Source organism: Ranitomeya imitator, chromosome 3, assembly GCF_032444005.1.
Source record: "Ranitomeya imitator isolate aRanImi1 chromosome 3, aRanImi1.pri, whole genome shotgun sequence".
Taxonomy (NCBI): domain Eukaryota; kingdom Metazoa; phylum Chordata; class Amphibia; order Anura; family Dendrobatidae; genus Ranitomeya; species Ranitomeya imitator.
The window spans coordinates 470430466-470451851 of NC_091284.1; the positions used below are offsets into that span (position 1 = coordinate 470430466).

General features: G+C 44.7%; 1 protein-coding gene across 1 annotated transcript in view; it reads left to right on the forward strand.

Annotated features, from left to right (window-relative positions):
- LOC138670277 (zinc finger ZZ-type and EF-hand domain-containing protein 1-like) overlaps positions 1–21386 on the forward strand; it is a 306056-nt gene that overhangs the window by 87145 nt on the left and 197525 nt on the right. Inside the window, exon 14 of the mRNA XM_069757472.1 lies at positions 16604–16698. Within this exon, the coding sequence (XP_069613573.1) occupies positions 16604–16698 (95 nt within the window). The remainder of the gene's footprint in view (positions 1–16603; positions 16699–21386) is intronic.

A 21386-nucleotide genomic window follows, 5' to 3' on the forward strand; every position in this document is an offset into this window, starting at 1 on the left:
CCTCCCAGCCATCCCTCAACCCCTCCGGGCGCCGCCTCCTCTGCAATCATTAACGTCCCCGGCGCTTACGCTGTAAGTTTTTTTTTTTTTTTTTTCCGGGCATGCGCAGTTTGCGCTGCCCTTCGACTCCCATCACATGAGGAACTTACTTGGGAATTTACAGTGCAGGCGCCAGGGACGTTAATGACTGCAGGAGAGGTGGTGCACGGAGGTGCTGAGGAATGGCTGGGAGGCGATTGTGTCTGGGGGGGTGGAAAGACATGCCCCCGGACAGGCTTCAGGTGTGAGGGGCAAGTTACAAAAGCTAATATTTCAGCGTTGGAAGGGACCCCACCTTGACAGAATGTGGTATTAGTTCTGCACAAGGTGGCTCTTTTAGTTAAAAACGCCAGGGGGGTGACAGGTCAAATGTGATGACAGATTCCCTTTAAAGGGAACCTATCTACACTGTTAATATGGGCATACAGGTTATAGACTGCTGAGGAGAGTGATGCCTGTATGCTTCATATCTGATGCCCTGTTGCTGAGAAATAATCTATCACTTTATATAAATGACCTCTTCCAGGCTCTGGAGAGGATGCCACATGGTTGATAACTCTGCCTCCAGAGCTTGTTTTACATGAAGGGGCGTTACCAGTGAGACATGCAACACACAGAACAGGAGTAATACAATTTGTCTTCTTGCAAAAACATTTTTTGCTTCTCTCTCTGCTCTGATGTATTGCAACAATAGAAAGTATAATGTCTGATAATCCAAATTAGTATTAAACCAAGAAAAACAAAGAAAACTAATATATCCAATAAACTTTATTAAACAAAATAAGGATAAAAGACTAACACAACACCCAAACCCCTCTGTATGGGGGTGGGTCAATTAAAAAACCTGGCCCAAAAAGATTGTAAGGGGCAAAGGGTGGGAGGGACAACGGGGCCGATAGCAAAAACCCTACACGTCCCTACAAATATTCCCTACCTGTCTACGGAGGTTGGCACCCTCTTGGACGCAATATGGCGCCCCCGCTCACCGTCGACTCACCCTTTAAGGCCCTATAAGTCCCTCTACATGTATAAAGATACTATACCACAAACAACACCTAATACATGGCCTAACCAAACTCTGGACCAAATAAAGAAAAAACACACCAGGTAGTGATTCACCAGTAAAGACAAATGATCTGACCGTACCAATCCCTAATGCTAAAGTATACCCCCTGAAACTAAGGCTAATACACCCTAAGGAGTCCCTAACCGAGTCTCCCTACCTGTCAGCGGAGGTTGGCACCCTCTTGAACGCAAATGGCGTCTCCGCTCCTCGGCGGCTACCCCTATTAACCCTGGCTGAATCCCTAAGAGAAGATATGTCGGGAAACTCAATATGGGTGGTGCCTTAGGGGCTACACTAGTGACCCATATAAATAGGTCCCTATAGCTCGGTCAGACCCTAAAAATAAAGCAAATAGCAAAAGTACTTAAACCAATGTTTGCACGGTAATAGCAAAGATGTATATAATAGCTTAACGGATACAACTATATTATGATCACAGTTGGTAAAATACTCGTATGCAAATACATTGGTTACGAAAAAAACACACAACTGGTGAAAAACATATAAATTTAAAAGGCCTGAGACACTTATCTGTGTTCAGGTCTCGCCTCTACGCGTTTCCCCCCCATGATGTGGTTCCTCAGGAGGCATATGGGAAAAAGAGATTCTGTGTGGATAGATCACATCAGAGATGCATGTTGTGCCTGGTTGCAGGTCAAGGAAACACTGACTAAAACGCCATTAAATAGTCCCCCCCCCCCCCCCTACCCCATAGGGACAAAGGGTTAAGGGGCTAATTACCACCTGTGTTCGCCGCTCAAAGAAATCGCATCCCTAAACATGGGGTCCATTACTAGGCTCCGAACTTACTAACACAGCGTTCCGGCCGCCATACTTGCTGTTTCTCGGCGTCCCGTCCTCTCTGCGCATGCGCAGGTATCTAACCCTAGAGGTCCAACTATCAGGCACCTCACTGCGCATATGCTTGGGCGCCATGTTCCTGTAGACAGCATTTCATCATGTGACAAGCAGCGCAAGCGCAATAGCGCCGACTAAAAGCCCCGCCCATGTGAATAGCGCTACCAATAACAGCGCCTACATCAGGGTACCATATTCATGTCCACCCCGCTCCGACAGCGCATGTGCCTGGGCGCAATGTTTCTGTCCGGCATCTCATCCCTGGACAGTCAGCAAAAGCGCATTAGCGCCGACTTCAGGCTAATGTAAATAATGCCATAAACACCTTCGCAAACAGCTGGGTGCGATATTCATGCCCACCCAGCTGTACCAGTGACACCCCTACTGGAGCCATAGTATCGGAGGACAACTATACCAGGGTTACACAGGGACATTAAACCACATATGTTAAACATTATAACTGGCACATTTTGCGCCCTAAAAGCGTAGCGATTGTGCCATTGGTTATATTTAAAGGACCCCTCAGATGTAATCACAGTTGCACCGTCACATACACATGGCCCAAGTATAATACTATGGACAGCTATGTGCGATCCCTTAAAACTGGCGGCACTTACATGTACTTAATAAGAAGAAAAGATATGGCGTTTGCAAAAAACATTGGCATGTGATGCTGTACTACCCGCCGCACAACACATGGTTTCCATGTATAACTTATATAAGCACCACATACAAATAGTTTGTTAAACATGTACACTAGTTGTATAAGAATAACAGTACATATAGATATATTTTTATGCATATATCACCTTCGTATGATATTTAAATTCTAAAAAATACACTCAATATATAGTGTACATGTATAAGTATGCGGTGAACTATAGTCAGTAAAGACCAAAAACCCGCAACCACACTATCCTAAATCCATTATACGTAAATGATAGAGTATGCACATTGTGCACCACATTCCTATACTCTTATGAAAATTCCTGCAGGCCATCTACTAGGTCTGCAGCGCTGTATTATTTTAAATCAGGGGGAAAGGGGAGTGAAGACAGACCTGACGAAAACCATTCACACAAAACAACCAAAAGTAAGCCGCTCGTTGAGTCCTCCTGGGGCTACTGAATCCATCCTAAATATCCATTGTGTTTCCTTTTGCAGGATGACCCTATCCCAATCACCTCTCCTACCATTCTGTTTTATTACTTCCAGAACACAGAATGAGAGAGTCTTGCTGTCACCCTGGTGTACCTCCCAAACATGCCGTGCTACGGGGGTATCTCTATTATTTTTGATATCTCCCAAGTGTTCACCGATCCTCCTTCTCAACTCCCTTTTGGTCTTCCCTATATAATTCTTCGGGCATGTACACGTAGCCATATAGACCACACCAATGGTTTTGCAATTAGCAAAGTCTCTGCAGAAGAAGTTTCTCCCATTCTGTGCACTCTTAAAGCTCTTACATGGTGCTACATAATCACAGAACGAACAGTTACCACATCTGAACGTACCATTGATACGTCTATCAAGCCATGTTCCCTCTTGTTTCGGTCTTTTATAGTGGCTGTGTACGAGCCGATCTTTCAAAGACCGTCCTCTGCGGAAGGTAATCAGGGGTCTATTTGGGATAATATCCGCCAGGGTTTCATCCAGCTGTAGGATCCCCCAATGCTTTTTAAGGACACTAAATACCCGATTCGTTTGATTGTCATAGGTTCCAATAATCCTAGGGGTATTCTCTGCCCCTAGTTCTTTGTGTCTGTAGGAGCGTATGTCTCTCTCTACTCATAGCATTCCTAAAGGCCGGGTCTAAGACCTCGTCCGGATACCCACGCTCACGGAATCTCTCTCTCAGGTCGTATGCTTGTGTCCTGAAGATAGCAGGATCAGAGCAGTTCCTTCTTACTCTTAAATATTGTCCCCGAGGGATCCCCCTCTTCAGGGGAACCGGGTGGTGACTCTCCCACCGAAGCAGGGCGTTACTAGATGTCGGTTTACGAAATAGCCTTGTATCCAATGTACCACTTGCATTAATGGTGATTTTAACATCCAAGAACGCTAATTCATGTTCATCATTCTCAGATGTAAACTTTAGCCCAAAGCAATTATCATTCAACCCTTGTACAAAGCTGTTAAACTCATTTGCTGTACCATTCCACATGACCAAGACATCGTCTATATATCGATACCAAGCCGATATCTTGTCAGTCCACCATTCCTCTACCCCAGAGAACACTACGGTTTCCTCCCACCAGCCCAGGAGGAGATTTGCATACAAGGGTGCACAAGAGCAACCCATCGCGGTCCCCCTGAGCTGGTGGAAGTACTTACCGTTAAACAGGAAGTAGTTATGGGTTAGAACAAACTCCATCAACTCTACTACAAATTTACTATGTTTCTCAAAAAAGACGGCTCTTGTCCTTAGATAGTACTCCAATGCCTTCAGGCCCATACTGTGAGGAATGCTACTATATAAAGCCTCGACATCTATTGAACCCAAAATGGTCCCCTGTTCGACCACCACGCCGTCTATTTTTTGGAGTAGGTCCGATGTATCACGCACGTATGAGGGTAATGATGTTACAAATGGACATAAGATGTTATCGATATAAATGCCAACATTCTGGCTCAATGAACCAACACCTGAAACTATGGGGCGGCCTTTTAAAGGGGAGAGACCTTTATGGACCTTTGGGAGGGCATAAAAAGTAGGGATTGTCGGGGTACGAAGAACCAAAAACTTATACTCATTGTAGGAAATCAATTTGTCACGTAGACCAATGTCTAAGATAGTCATTAATGACCCAATAAACCTATCCGTAGGGTCATTCTCAAGTACACCATATGTCTCCCTATCATCAAGTATAGATTTACACATTCCCACATATCTCTGGTGGTCGAGGATGACCAAATTGCCACCTTTATCAGATGATTTGACAATGATCTGGTCATTCTTCTCTAATTTCTCCAAGGCCTCCCATTCCTCACTATTCAAATTTGGTGGTGTATCCCCATTCAGTCGGCCTATTTTCTTAAGGTCATCCTCGACCACTCTCAAGAAAATGTCAATATTCGTGTAATCACCTGGGGGAGGCATACGATTGCTTTTTAATTTTAGGTCAGTCTGTGGACCTAGTCCTCTCTCCCTCTCACTGTCCTCTAGAAGGCCTGTCAGAACGTTAAGCCCCTCCAGGTCCTCTTCTGATATACCCAATTCTAAACATTGTTGTTTGTTATGCAAAGAAAAAAACTTCTTCCATTTTAATTTACGACAGTAGAGATTTAGATCCTTCACCCAAGTGAATGTATTGTACCATGTTGTAGGAACAAATGTAAGTCCCTTTCTTAGCACACTAATTTCACCAGGTGATAACATATGGCTACTGAGATTTATGATTTGATTCTCATCATATATATTCATTACATTCGTTTCCTCAACTCGTACCCCGTTGGGGCCCTCTGCTCTAAAAAAGACGAGGAGTGTGTAGAGGTGGATAATGAGGAAGATGATGGCATTGGGACTAAAGGTCTCGTAGGTGCCCCAAAGCCCGTGGTTACATTCCCTTGGCCCATGAAGCCCTGCTCCCGACCTCTGCCTCCTTGATATCTGCCCGTATATCCTCTTTGTTTCTGCCATTTTCCTTTTCCCCTATATGCTGAAGGCCCACCTCTCCCTCTTTGTCTCCAATATCCTCCCGGCCTCTCTGTGTCCGAGCCCTCTGCCTCAGAGGAAGAAATTTCAGAGACGGTATCTACACCTCCTGAGAAATTATACGCACTATTAGTTTTAAACTCCTCTGAGTCTCGTATGAATTGTGTATGTTTACGATTCTTAAGTTGGTTTTGATAACGTTCTACTGAGATCTGTAGATTACTCTCCTTTTTATTAAACTCAGGGTCAGATTTAAACAGTAGTGTCTTCTCTATTAGTTCGTTCAGTTGTTTAGATGTATTTTTTAGAATCTTTTTTTCTTCCTCTAGCAGTAACTCTCTCATTCTGTGTTCTGGAAGTAATAAAACAGAATGGTAGGAGAGGTGATTGGGATAGGGCTGCAGACCTAGTAGATGGCCTGCAGGAATTTTCATAAGAGTATAGGAATGTGGTGCACAATGTGCATACTCTTTATCATCTACGTATAATGGATTTAGGATAGTGTGGTTGCGGGTTTTTGGTCTTTACTGACTATAGTTCACCGCATACTTATACATGTACACTATATATTGAGTGTATTTTTTAGAATTTAAATATCATACGAAGGTGATATATGCATAAAAATATATCTATATGTACTGTTATTCTTATACAACTAGTGTACATGTTTAACAAACTATTTGTATGTGGTGCTTATATAAGTTATACATGGAAACCATGTGTTGTGCGGCGGGTAGTACAGCATCACATGCCAATGTTTTTTGCAAACGCCATATCTTTTCTTCTTATTAAGTACATGTAAGTGCCGCCAGTTTTAAGGGATCGCACATAGCTGTCCATAGTATTATACTTGGGCCATGTGTATGTGACGGTGCAACTGTGATTACATCTGAGGGGTCCTTTAAATATAACCAATGGCACAATCGCTACGCTTTTAGGGCGCAAAATGTGCCAGTTATAATGTTTAACATATGTGGTTTAATGTCCCTGTGTAACCCTGGTATAGTTGTCCTCCGATACTATGGCTCCAGTAGGGGTGTCACTGGTACAGCTGGGTGGGCATGAATATCGCACCCAGCTGTTTGCGAAGGTGTTTATGGCATTATTTACATTAGCCTGAAGTCGGCGCTAATGCGCTTTTGCTGACTGTCCAGGGATGAGATGCCGGACAGAAACATTGCGCCCAGGCACATGCGCTGTCGGAGCGGGGTGGACATGAATATGGTACCCTGATGTAGGCGCTGTTATTGGTAGCGCTATTCACATGGGCGGGGCTTTTAGTCGGCGCTATTGCGCTTGCGCTGCTTGTCCCATGATGAAATGCTGTCTACAGGAACATGGCGCCCAAGCATATGCGCAGTGAGGTGCCTGATAGTTGGACCTCTAGGGTTAGATACCTGCGCATGCGCAGAGAGGACGGGACGCCGAGAAACAGCAAGTATGGCGGCCGGAACGCTGTGTTAGTAAGTTCGGAGCCTAGTAATGGACCCCATGTTTAGGGATGCGATTTCTTTGAGCGGCGAACACAGGTGGTAATTAGCCCCTTAACCCTTTGTCCCTATGGGGGAGGGGGGGGAGGGGACTATTTAATGGCGTTTTAGTCAGTGTTTCCTTGACCTGCAACCAGGCACAACATGCATCTCTGATGTGATCTATCCACACAGAATCTCTTTTTCCCATATGCCTCCTGAGGAACCACATCATGGGGGGGAAACGCGTAGAGGCGAGACCTGAACACAGATAAGTGTCTCAGGCCTTTTAAATTTATATGTTTTTCACCAGTTGTGTGTTTTTTTTCGTAACCAATGTATTTGCATACGAGTATTTTACCAACTGTGATCATAATATAGTTGTATCCGTTAAGCTATTATATACATCTTTGCTATTACCGTGCAAACATTGGTTTAAGTACTTTTGCTATTTGCTTTATTTTTAGGGTCTGACCGAGCTATAGGGACCTATTTATATGGGTCACTAGTGTAGCCCCTAAGGCACCACCCATATTGAGTTTCCCGATATATCTTCTCTTAGGGATTCAGCCAGGGTTAATAGGGGTAGCCGCCGAGGAGCGGGGGCGCCATTTGCGTTCAAGAGGGTGCCAACCTCCGCTGACAGGTAGGGAGACTCGGTTAGGGACTCCTTAGGGTGTATTAGCCTTAGTTTCAGGGGGTATACTTTAGCATTAGGGATTGGTACGGTCAGATCATTTGTCTTTACTGGTGAATCACTACCTGGTGTGTTTTTTCTTTATTTGGTCCCGAGTTTGGTTAGGCCATGTATTAGGTGTTGTTTGTGGTATAGTATCTTTATACATGTAGAGGGACTTATAGGGCCTTAAAGGGTGAGTCGACGGTGAGCGGGGGCGCCATATTGCGTCCAAGAGGGTGCCAACCTCCGCAGACAGGTAGGGAATATTTGTAGGGACGTGTAGGGTTTTTGCTATCGGCCCCGTTGTCCCTCCCACCCTTTGCCCCTTACAATCTTTTTGGGCCAGGTTTTTTTTAATTGACCCACCCCCATACAGAGGGGTTTGGGTGTTGTGTTAGTTTTTTATCCTTATTTTGTTTAATAAAGTTTATTGGATATATTAGTTTTCTTTGTTTTTCTTTGTATTGCAACAATATTGTAACCTTGTGTGCCTCTGAGATGGAACTGAAGCTGAGAGGAACCTGCAGGTGTGTCAGGTATCAGGAGAGCAAAGATTGGCCATTACATATCACACTGGTAACTCCCCTTCATGTTTAATAAGCTCCAGAGGCAGAGTAATCTTCCAGGCACCATTCTCCCCATAGCCTCCAAGAGGTTATTTATAGAAATTAATAAAAGATGATTTCTCAACAACAACACATCTGATGAGACACTCAGGTAGGACTGTTTTCAGCATTCTATAACCTGTATGCCCATATTAACAGTTTAGATCAGTCCTGGGCAAAGTGCGGGCCACATATGGACCGAGACAGTCAAGGGGCTGGAAAACAGAGGCCTACGGGCCATACTGTGTCCCCTCGCTTTCTCTGCTGCCTCGTCTTCATCTGCACTGACTTCATTGGTGGAGGAGGGGCCTCCGGCCACTTCTTCCACCAATCAGCGTGTGAAATGGCTGACGCAAATACGTAATTTCATCACGTCAGCTGTGTACCGTGGAGAGTTAGCGCATCGGAGAAGGGAGCAGAAGCAGAGCGCTGCGGAATGGGGCCGAGGTGAGTATGTGGTGTTATTTATTTTTTCATGTGTATGGGATTTTTGGGGAGGCTATGGTGGCGACATGCTGCACATGGGGAGGCTATGGTGGGGTCATGCTGCATATGGGGAGGCTATGGGGGTGACATGCTGCACATGGGGAGGCTATGGAGGTGACATTCTGCACATGGGGAGGCTATGGGGGTGTCATGCTGCACATGGGGTGACTATGGGGGTGTCATGCTGCACTACGGAAGGCTATAGGGGTGTCATGCTGCACATGGGAAGGCATGGGAATGTCATGCCGCACATGGGGAGGCTATGGGGGTCATGCTGCACATGGTGAGGCTATGGGGATGTCATACTGCACATGGGGAGGCTATGGGGGTGTCATGCTGCACATGGAGAGGCTATGGGGGCCTCATGCTGCACATGGAGAGGCTATGGGGGCCTCATGCTGCACATGGAGAGGCCATGGGGGCCTCATGCTGCACATGGGGAGGTTATGGGGGCCTCATGCATGCACTAAATAGGGAGGCTATGGGGGCCTCATGCATCATATAGGGAGGCTGTGTGATGCTCATGCTGTATAGGGGAGGCAGTGTGGGGCTCATGCTGTTTAGGGGGAGACTGTGTGGGCTCATTCTGTATATAGGGAGGCTCTGTGGCTCATGCTGTATATGGGGAGGCTATGTAGGACTCATGATGCTGTTTATAAGGAGGCTGTATGAGGGCTCTTACAGTATATAAGGGGCTGTATGAGGGTTCCAACAATATATAGGAGGATGTCAGCATACTTAATTCTACTCCATATTAAGTGTTAAAATTATTATTACCAGTAATCTAATTGTCAATAATGTTTATAATAAATTGATATTAATGTTGAGTAGAATTAATTTCAGCCTGTTGGTTTGGCCCTCCACAACAGTCTCGTGTGGCCCCTTGGGAAAATTAATTGCCCACCCCTGGTTTAGATAGGTCAAATGTGGTGACACATTTCCTTTTAATTTAATGTTTTAATTTTCATTCCTGATCAGGTATATTAGCTTTAAAGGGAACCTGTCACCCCCAAAATTGATGGTGATCTAAGCCCACCGGCATCAGGGGCTTATCTACAGCATTCTGTAATGCTGTAGATAAGTCCCCGATGTATCCTGAAAGATGAGAAAAAGAGGTTAGATTATACTCACCCAGGGGCGGTCCGGTCCGATGAGTGTCGCGGTCCGGTCCGGGGCCTACCATCTTCTTACGATGATGTTCTCTTCTTTTCTTCCTGCAGCTGCTCCGGCGCAGGCATACTTTATCTGACCTGTTGAGTGCAAAGCAAAGTACTGCAGTGCGCAGGCGCCGGGCCTCTCACCTTTCCCGACACCTGCGCACTGCCGTACTTTGCTCGGCCCTCATCAGGTCAGATAAAGTACGCCTGCGCCGGAGCTGCGGCAGGAAGAAAAGAGGACATAATCGTAAGAAGATGGGAGGCCCCGGACCGGACCGGACCGCAGCGGGACCGCCCCTGGTGAGCATAATATACAGTAACCTGTTTTTCTTATCTTTTAGGATACATCGGGGGCTTATCTACAGCATTCCAGCCCCTGATGCCGGTGGGCTTAGCTCATCGTCGATTGTGTGGGTGACAGGTTCCCTTTAATTATTGAACTAACTAGCAAAAACTGTCTTTGTCACCCTCCTAACAAGTTATTGTGCTTTGTTTCATGGCCGAGTTGAAATTAAAGAACTAATTGACTGCCTTGTAGCATGCCATGTATTATCAGTTATTTCAATAGATTTTAAAATGAAAATACAGAATTCATGGGAGATTATAGGGTCCATGGTTTTTTTTTTTATTAAAGGGAACCGGTCACCATGAAAATGCAGTCCAATCTGTAGACAGAATGTTTATAGAGCAGGGGGAGCAGAGCATATAGTTATGTGAGAACATGTTCAAGTATAACCCATTTTTAATCCTTCTACTTTGTGTGCTTTTCAGTCCACTAGGCGGTCCGATTATTAGTGACTGGCAGCTATCTTTGTATGTGTGCATATTGAGGCACCTGAAAATCCAAAGAAGAAAAGCATTACTGCAAAAAGTCGCACACCTACAATAATAAACCGCAATAAACGTAAAATACAATCTTGGCACTGTCCCGCTATTTATATTCATATTTGTATTCATATATACATACTTTGTCGCTATACCCCATGAGCCATTAGGTTAATTTTGGGTCACTTTATTACACTGAGCTATGGTCCGTTTTTCCTGAGTGTCTTTGATGGTGCTTATATGTTTTTAATTATGTTTTTATTGTTTGTGGTGTGTTTTCTTTTGAACTGTCAATAAAATCAGCTTGTATTTTACGTTTATTGCTGTTTATTATTGTAGGTGTGCGACTTTTTGCAAGTAATGCTTTTCTTCTTTGGATTTTCAGTATAGTTTTTATTACTGTTATCGCACCCTCATGAATGTCTATATATTGTCTATATATTGTATATGGCTGTGCGCTCAAAAATCTAGTTTTGCTATACATATTGAGGCACCTGTCAGTCACCGATAAGATCGCCACTAGGCCAAAAATCCCAGAAACAGCAGAGATTTAAGTGATTAAAACTACAGGTTATACTGAATGTTGTTTTTTTTCTTCCAGAAAGTTAGGCTGGGTTCACACTGCGTTGTGTGAACCCGTTTAACGGACTACGTAGTCCGTTAACGCCGCCATTACTTGCAATGGCGAACGCATCGCTAGCGCACGCCCACAATGGGCGTGCGCTAGTGATGTGCCGTCATTTGAGTGACGGACCCGAGACGCGGGCTGCAGCGTTTCCGGGTCCGTCACTGCTAGCGCAGATGGAGCTAGCAGAAGCTCCATCTGCGCTAGCGCTGTGCAAGCGCCGGCACTTGCGTTAGTGCAGTCCGTTTAACGGATATGTTGAATGGACTGCACCAACGCAGTGTGAACCTAGCCTAATATGTCAATCCGCTCTCCCGCTTTATAACATTCTACCTGCGGATTGTACTGTTTTTCCATGGTGACTGGTTTCCTTTAATAGAGCAATACTTGACAGCTCTGGGGTGCACATACTTTTTTTTTTTTTTTTGTAACTTGTTTTTTTTCTTGGTACAAAGTGTGCCTTATAGCACAAAAAATACAATAAATGAACAAAGTATATACCGGTACCTTGTTCAGTGTCTTACCCCCTTTCTGACATCGGACGTACTATCCCGTCCATGTGGGGTGGGCCCCTATGACCATGGACGGGATAGTACGTCCAGCGCGATCGGCGGCGCTCACGGGGGGAGCGCCGCCGATCGCGGCCGGGTGTCAGCTGCCTATCGCAGCTGACATCCGGCACTATGTGCCAGGAGCGGTCACGGACCGCCCCCGGCACATTAACCCCTGCCACACCGCGATCAAAGATGATCGCGATGTGCCGGCGGTGCAGGGAAGCACCGCGCAGGGAGGGGGCTCCCTGCGGGCTTCCCTGAGCCCCCCGCAGCAACGCGATGTGATCGCGATGCTGCGAGGGTCTCCTCCCCTCCCTCCCTGCTCGAGCCCCGGATCCAAGATGGCCGCGGATCCGGGTCCTGCAGGGAGGGAGGTGGCTTCACAGAGCCTGCTCAGAGCAGGTACTGTGAAGGCTGCAGCGCTGCATGTCAGATCAGTGATCTGACAGAGTGCTGTGCACACTGTCAGATCACTGATCTGTGATGTCCCCCCCTGGGACAAAGTAAAAAAGTAAAAAAAAAATTTTCAAATGTGTAAAAAAAAAAAAATATTCCAAAATAATGAAAAAAAAATATATATATTATTCCCATAAATACATTTCTTTATCTAAATAAAAAAAAAAACAAAGTGCACATATTTAGTATCGCCGCGTCCGTAACGACCCGACCTATAAAACTGTCCCACTAGTTAACCCCTTCAGTAAACACCGTAAAAAAAAAAAAAAAAAACGAGGCAAAAAACAACGCTTTATTATCATACCGCCGAACAAAAAGTGGAATTACACGCGATCAAAAAGACAGATATAAATAACCATGGTACCGCTGAAAACGTCATCTTGTCCCGCAAAAAACGAGCCGCCATACAGCATCATCAGCAAAAAAATAAAAAAGTTATAGTCCTGAGAATAAAGCGATGCCAAAATAATTATTTTTTCTATAAAATAGTTTTTATCGTATAAAAGCGCCAAAACATAAAAAAATGATATAAATGAGGTGTCGCTGTAATCGTACTGACCCGAAGAATAAAACGGCTTTATCAATTTTACCAAACGCGGAACGGTATAAACGCCTCCCTCAAAAGAAATTCATGAATAGCTGTTTTTTGGTCATTCTGCCTCACAAAAATCGGAATAAAAAGCGATCAAAAAATGTCACGTGCCCGAAAATGTTACCAATAAAAACGTCAACTCGTCCCGCAAAAAACAAGACCTCACATGACTCTGTGGACCAAAATATAGAAAAATTATAGCTCTCAAAATGTGGTAACGCAAAAAATATTTTTTGCAATAAAAAGCGTCTTTCAGTGTGTGACGGCTGCCAATCATAAAAATCCGCTAAAAAACCCGCTATAAAAGTAAATCAAACCCCCCTTCATCACCCCCTTAGTTAGGGAAAAATTAAAAAAATGTATTTATTTCCATTTTCCCATTAGGGCTAGGGTTAGGGTTAGGGCTAGGGTTAGGGCTAGGGTTAGGGCTAGGGTTAGGGCTAGGGTTAGGGCTAGGGTTAGGGCTAGGGTTAGGGCTAGGGTTAGGGTTAGGGCTAGGGTTAGGGTTAGGGCTAGGGTTAGGACTAGGGTTAGGATTAGGGTTAGGGCTAGGGTTAGGGCTCCAGTTTGGGTTGGGGCTAAAGTTACAGTTAGGGTTTAGATTACATTTACGGTTGGGAATAGGGTTGGGATTAGGGTTAGGGGTGTGTCTGGGTTAGAGGTGTGGTTAGGGTTACTGTTGGGATTAGGGTTAGGGGCGTGTTTGGATTAGGGTTTCAGTTATAATTGGGGGGTTTCCACTGTTTAGGCACATCAGGGGCTCTCCAAATGCGACATGGCGTCCGATCTCAATTTCAGCCAATTCTGCGTTGAAAAAGTAAAACAGTGCTTCTTCCCTTCCGAGCTCTCCCGTGTGCCCAAACAGGGGTTTACCCCAACATATGGGGTATCAGCGTACTCAGAACAAATAGGACAACAACTTTTGGGGTCCAATTTCTCCTGTTACCCTTGGGAAAATACAAAACTCGGGGCTAAAACATATTTTTTGTGGGAAAAAAAAAGATTTTTTATTTTCACGGCTCTGCGTTATAAACTGTAGTGAAACACTTTGGGGTTCAAAGTTCTCACAACACATCTAGATTAGTTCCCTGGGGGGTCTAGTTTCCAATATGGGGTCACTTGTGGGGGGTTTCTACTGTTTAGGTACATTAGGGGTTCTGCAAACGCAATGTGACACCTGCAGACCATTCCATCTAAGTCCTCATTCCAAATGGAGCTCCTTCCCTTCCGAGCCCTCCCATGCGCCCAAACAGTGGTTCCCCCCACATATGGGGTATCAGCGCACTCAGGACAAATTGGACAACAAATTGTGGGGTCGAATTTCTCCTGTTACCCTCGGGAAAATACAAAACTGGGGGCTAAAAAATAATTTTTGTGGGAAAAAATTTTTGTTTTATTTTTACGGCTCTCCTTTATAAACTTCTGTGAAGCCCTTGGTGGGTCAAAGCGCGCAGCACACATCTAGATAAGTTCCTAAGGGGGTCTACTTTCCAAAATGGTGTCACTTGTGGGGGGTTTCTACTGTTTAGGTACATTAGGGGCTCTGCAAACGCAATGTGACACCTGCAGACCATTCCATCTAAGTCTGCATTCAAATGGCACTCCTTCCCTTCTGAGCCCGCCCATGCGCCCAAACAGTGGTTCCCCCCACATATGGTGTATCATCGCACTCAGGACAAATTGGGCAACAAATTTTGGGGTCCAATTTCTCCTGTTACCCTCAGGAAAATACAAAACTGGAGGCTAAAAAAATAATTTTTGTGGGAAAAAAATTTTGTTTTATTTTTACGGCTCTGCATTATAAACTTCTGTGAAGCACTTGGTGGGTCAAAGTGCTCACCACACCTCTAGATAAGTTCCTTAGGGGGTCTACTTTCCAAAATGGTGTCACTTGTGGGGGGTTTCAATGTTTAGGCACATCAGTGGCTCTTCAAACGCAACATGGCGTCCCATCTCAATTCCTGTCAATTTTGCATTGAAAAGTCAAACGGCGCTCCTTCCCTTCCGAGCTCTCCCATCCGCCCAAACAGTGGTTTACCCCCACATATGGGCTATCAGCGTACTCAGGACAATTTGTACAACTACTTTTGGGGTCCAATTTCTTCTCTTACCCTTGGGAAAATAAAAAATTGGGGGTGAAAACATAATTTTTGTGAAAAAATGATTTTTTATTTTTACGGTTCTACATTATAAACTTCTGTGAAGCACTTGGTGGGTCAAAGTGCTCACCACACCTCTAGATAAGTTCCTTAGGGGGTCTACTTTCCAAAGTGGTGTCACTTGTGGGGGGTTTCAATGTTTAGCCACATCAGGGGCTCTCCAAACGAAACATGGCGTCCCATCTCAATTCCAGTCAATTTTGCATTGAAAAGTCAAATGGCACTCCTTCGCTTCCAAGCTCTGCCATGCGCCCAAACAGTGGTTTACCCCCACATGTGGGGTATTGGCATACTCAGGACAAATTGTACAACAATGTTTGGGGTCCATTTTCTCCTGTTACCCTTGGTAAAATAAAACAAATTGGAGCTGAATTAAATTTTTTGTGAAAAAAAGTTAAATGTTCATTTTTATTTAAACATTCAAAAAATTCCTGTGAAGCACCAGAAGGGTTAATAAATATGGTTTTGAGCACCTTGAGGGGTGTAGTTTTTAGAATGGTGTCACACTTGGGTATTTTCTATCATATAGACCCCTCAAAATGACTTCAAATGAGATGTGGTCCCTAAAATAAAATGGTGTTGTAGAAATGAGAAATTGCTGGTCAACTTTTAACCCTTATAACTCCCTAACAAAAAAAAATTTTGGTTCCAAAATTGTGCTGATGTAAAGTAGACATGTGGGAAATGTTACTTATTAAGTATTTTGTGTGACATATCTCTGTCATTTAATTGCATAAAAATTCAAAGTTGGAAAATTGCAAAATTTTCATAATTTTCGCCAAATTTCCGTTTTTTTCACAAATAAACGCAGGTACTATCAAAGAATTTTTACCATTGTCATGAAGTACAATATGTCACGAGAAAACAATGTCAGAATCACCAGGATCCATTGAAGCGTTCCAGAGTTATAACCTCATAAAGGGACAGTGGTCAGAATTGTAAAAATTGGCCCGGTCATTAACCTGCAAACCACCCTTGGGGGTAAAGGGGTTAATACTGAGATTTTCACTTAAGAAAATCAAGCATCATTATCAACAGTGATACAGCTGCCTTGTTTTGCAGTGGTCCCTTGCCTTGATGTCTGTCGTCCTGCCATGGGTTTGTTAGCACAGGGCTTCAGTTTATTCTTCATTTCTTGGAAGTGTCTGAAATTGTCTTGATAGTCGTGTAACAAACGGCTTCCTCGGCCACAATTATCTATTTAATCCATGACCTGAGTTGGAGCATGGACACAATAGAATTAAAACGATTACCGGTAGTTGAACAAATGTATTAATTTAATTGTTTTTGAACAACCACCTGCTTTTTATATTCTGGCTTTGAATGCAGAGCAAATGTTTTTGTATACTCATTGGTGGTTACATTTTTTTTTTTCCAGGAAAAGGGCAATCGATCACGGCACAAATCCCTTCTGGATTTATCAGGACTAGACCTGGAGCTCCTCTGGAAGTTTTATAAGAAATTACAGGACAGGTAAACTCTTCATTTATTTGTTTTCCATCAAAGCCTGAAATAATGTCTCATTTACTCTTGTGTCCAAGTATTGCAACTAGAATACGACCCAAACCTTAACAAGAATGACATCCACACTCCTATTGGTTATTGAAGGATTCACGACCATGGTGAATGGCTCTATACGTTTGGTCTGTAGTAAAAGTCACCTTCATGTATGGGTTTTCTAGCTAAGCCATGATCCAAAGACCCTAATCATGGGAGTTCAGTTGCCAGGACCCACTATTCTTTAGAATGAAGCAGCATTTTTTTTTTTTAATTGGTTTTATTGAAGTAGTCTTCAAGGTAAACGTTACAAACATAAAGTAAAAGAAAAAAAAATCATAATTGTATCACATCGTAAACAGGAATATTAATTATGTAGTCTACAATTACAAACAGTAATTACAGTACATTAAAGTGAACCTGTCAGCAGATTTTGCCGCTATAAGATGCGGCCATTGCCCCCGATCTGACCTGCAAGTGACGAAAAATACGTTTTATTATACTCTCCTGCGGGGTAGTCCTGTCCGATGGGTGTCACAGGTCTGGGTCCAGCTCCTCCCATCTTCCTGCGATGCCACTCTCCTGCTTTATCGCTCCCCGGCATCGGTGCTCCTGCGCAAGTGTACTTATTTGCCATGTTGAGGGCAGAGAAAAGTACTGCAGTGCGCAGGCGCTGGGCTTCTCTGACCTTTCCCAGTGCCTGTGCACTGCAGTACTTTGCTCTGCCCTCAACAGGGCCAATAAGTACACCTGCGCAGGAGCACCGATGCCGGGGAGCGATGAAGAAGCAGGAGGGTGGCATCGCATGAAGATGGGAGGCGCCGGACCCAGACCGGTGACACCCATCGGATCAGAACCGCCCCCACCCCCCGGGTGGGTATAATATAAAATATTTTTCTTCACTTGCAGGTTGGAACGGGGCTTATCTACAGCATTATAAAATGCAGTAGATAAGGCCTGAAAGGCAATGGCCGCATCTTATAGTGGCAAAATTTGCTGACAGGTTCCCTTTAAGGCACACATAAATATAATGCAGATTCGTCCAGCTGGGTGCGACCAGTTAGCGAAGCGTGGTTCAACTCCCACGCCAGTTCGAGGCCGCCCACGTAGCATATAACACAGCCCACGTAGTATATAGCACAGCCCACGTAGTATATAGCACAGCCCACGTAGTATATAGCACAGCCCACGTAGTATATAGCACAGCCCACGTAGTATATAGCACAGCCCACGTAGTATATAGCACAGCCCACGTAGTATATAGCACAGCCCACGTAGTATATAGCACAGCCACGTAGTATATAGCACAACCCATGCAGTATATAGCACAGCCCACCTAGTATATAGCACAGCCCACCTAGTATATAGCACAGCCTCGTAGTATATAGCACAGCCACGTGGTATATAGCACAGCCCACGTAGTATATAGCACAGCCCACGTCATAAATAGCAATGTGGGCACCATATCCCTGTTAAAAAAAGAATTAAAATAAAAAAGTTATGTACTCATCTTCCAGCGGCTCCCAGATCCAGCCTAGGCCTTAAGTGATGCCCCTCCCGACGTAGTATATAGTGGTTCAAATTCCGCGTGTGACCAATCAGTGAAGCCAGAGCCGGCTCCAGGTTTTTGAGGGCCCCGGGCGAAAGAGTCTGTGGGCCCCCCTCTTTAACACATACCACGATTCATGTTGTACAGATACAGCAGAGAAATATAGCACAGCCAGGTAGTGTATAACACAGCCCATGTAGTATATAGCACAGCCACGTAGTATATTGCCCAGCCACGTAGTATATTGCCCAGCCACGTAGTATGTTACCCAGCCACGTAGTATGTTACCCAGCCACGTAGTATATTGGCCAGTCACGTAGTATATTGGCCAGTCACGTAGTATATTGGCCAGTCACGTAGTATATTGCCCAGCCACGTAATATATTGCACAGCCCATGCAGTGTATAAAACAGGCCACGTAGTATAGAGCACAGTGATGTAGTATATTGCCCAGCCACGTAGTATATAGCGCTCCCACATAGTATATAGAACAGAGATGTAGTATATAACACAGCCCACACAGTATCTCACACAGCCCACGTAGTATATAGAAATGTGGGTCACATTATCCTTGTTAAAAAAAAAAAAAAAAAAATTAAAATGAAAAATAGTTATATACTCACTCACCTTCCATCGGCCCCCGGAACCGGCCCAGGCGTTTACCGATGCTCCTCGCGACGCTCCGGTCCCAAGAGTGCGTTGTGGTCTCGCAAGATCATGACGTAGCGGTCTCGTGAGACCGCTACGTCATCATCTTGCGAGACCGCAATGCATGGACCGGAGCGTCGCGAGGAGCTGGAAAGGCCTGGGCTGGATCCGGGGGCCGACAGAAGGTGAGTATATAATGATTTTTTTAAATTATTTTTTTTAACATTAGATCTTTTTACTATTGATGCTGCATAGGCAGCATCAATAGTAAAAAGTTGGTCACACAGGGTTAATAGCAGCTTTAACGGAGTGCGTTACACCGCGGCATAACGCGGTCCGTTAACGCTGCCATTAACCCTGTGTGAGCGCTGACTGGAGGGGAGTATGGAGTGGGCACTGATGGCAGGGGAGTAGGGAGCAGCCATTTCGTGGCCACACTGTGCCCGTCGCTGATTGGTCGTGGCCGTTTGACCGCGACCAATCAGCGACTTGGGATTTCCGTGACCGACAGACGGAAGTGACCCTTGGACAATTATATAGTAGATTACACACATCTGAAGCTGTAGAATTATGCTAGTAGAGCAGTGATCAAGACATATATTAACTCAAAGCAAATTTACACTCCTAAATTAATTTAAGTCAGTTAAGTTATTAAAAAAAAATATCTGATGATACCCTTAAGCACTATCAAATCAATTATCATCAAATGGAAAGAGCATGGTACAACAAGAAGCCTGCCAAGACTCTCAGCCCGGGCAAGGAGGGAATTAATCAGAGAGGCAGCACAGAGACCAAGGGTAACCCTGAAGGCTCTCCAAGCTGAGACTAGAGTATCTGTCCATACGACCCAATAAGCCATAGAGATGGCCTTTATGGAAGATTGGGCATAAAAAAGCCTTTGCTTACACACACTAAATTGTAAGGCTCGTTTTGAATTTGCCAAAAGACATGTGGGAGACTTCCCAAATATATTAAGGAAGGTACTGTGGTCAGAGGAGACCAAAATTGAGCTTTTTGGCCACCAAGGTAAACACAGTCTTTCGCCAAACCAACATGGCTGATCACCCCAAGTACACCATCCCCACAGTGAAACATGTTCGTAGCAGCATCATGCTGTTGGATTGCTTTTCAGCAGCAGAGACAGGGAAAATGGTCTTAGTCGAGGGAAAGCTGGATGGTGCGAAATGCAGAAATATTCTTGAGCAAAACCTGTTTCAGTATGTCAATAATTTGAGGCTGGGACGGAGGGTCACCTTCCAACAAGACATATTATCCAAAGCATACTGCTAAAGCAACACTCGAGTAGTTTAAGGGGAAACGTTTACATGTTTTGAAGCGGTCTAGACAAAGCTCAAACCTTAATCCAATTGAGAATCTGTGGTCATACTTGAAGATTGCTGTTCACCAGAGGAAACCATCTAACTTGAACGAGCTGCAGCAGTTTTGCCCTTAAGTATGGGCAAAAATCCCAGTGGCAAGATGTGGAAAGCTCATAGAGATTTATCCAAAGAGATTTGCAGCTGTGATTGCCTCAAAAGGAGGCTCTACAAAGTACTGACTTGGGGTGGGTGAATAGTTATTCATAATGATGATTTCAGTTTTGTCCTCTATTTGTTTGCTTCACAATAAAAAAACAAACAAAATTGTTCTCATTTGTAAGCATGTTATTTACATGAAATGTTGCAAACCCTCAAAAAAAGTGAAATTCCGGGATGTGAGGTAGCAAAACGTGGAAAATAACACTATATAAGGTAAAAGTGAGGATAATGTGATGACGTCTAATTGCATTGGAGGTGAATCGCAACACTTTCCCCAAATTTGAAGGCATTTTCTCCTTCGCCTCATTGGGGGCCATAGACCATGGGTGCATGCTGCTGCCTCTAGGAGGCTGACACTTGGTGATACAAAGAAAGTGATCTCCTCCCCTGCAGTATACACCCTCCTGCTGACTCTCAGCTAACCAGTTCTTGCTTAGTGTCTGTAGGAGGCACATGGGTCTGGTTCACCCCGAATCATCAACAGGCGAGTATACCTCCCCGTATCCTCTCCTGCGATGTGGGATGCCATGCCAGAGCTATCTTAGGGGCGACTGTTCCCTTCAGAGCGCCGATCTCCCCGCACAAGTAACAGACTTAAACACGGAGTGTCGCCTCCATGTACCCCCTACTGAGCCAGGCTACAGCCGGACACAGCCCTGTGAAATCCTACGGGAGTTAACCCTTAGGATACACAGAGGCCCCTATGGCGTCCGTGCTGCTCCCGCTGCACCACCACTAATTAAACAGCGGTGCTGCAAGGAGCTGGACGGCCCCTCTCCTCCTCCCTTCTAAAAGGGGATGGTGGATGGAGGGTTCCTTCATGTCTACAACCCTCACCTGCAAGCAGAGTGCCGGCTCTGCCTTCTCTCCAGCTACTGCGGTAAGTTTAGAATCCCGGGGGGCTCCTGCAGCGTGATCCTCTGGACTTT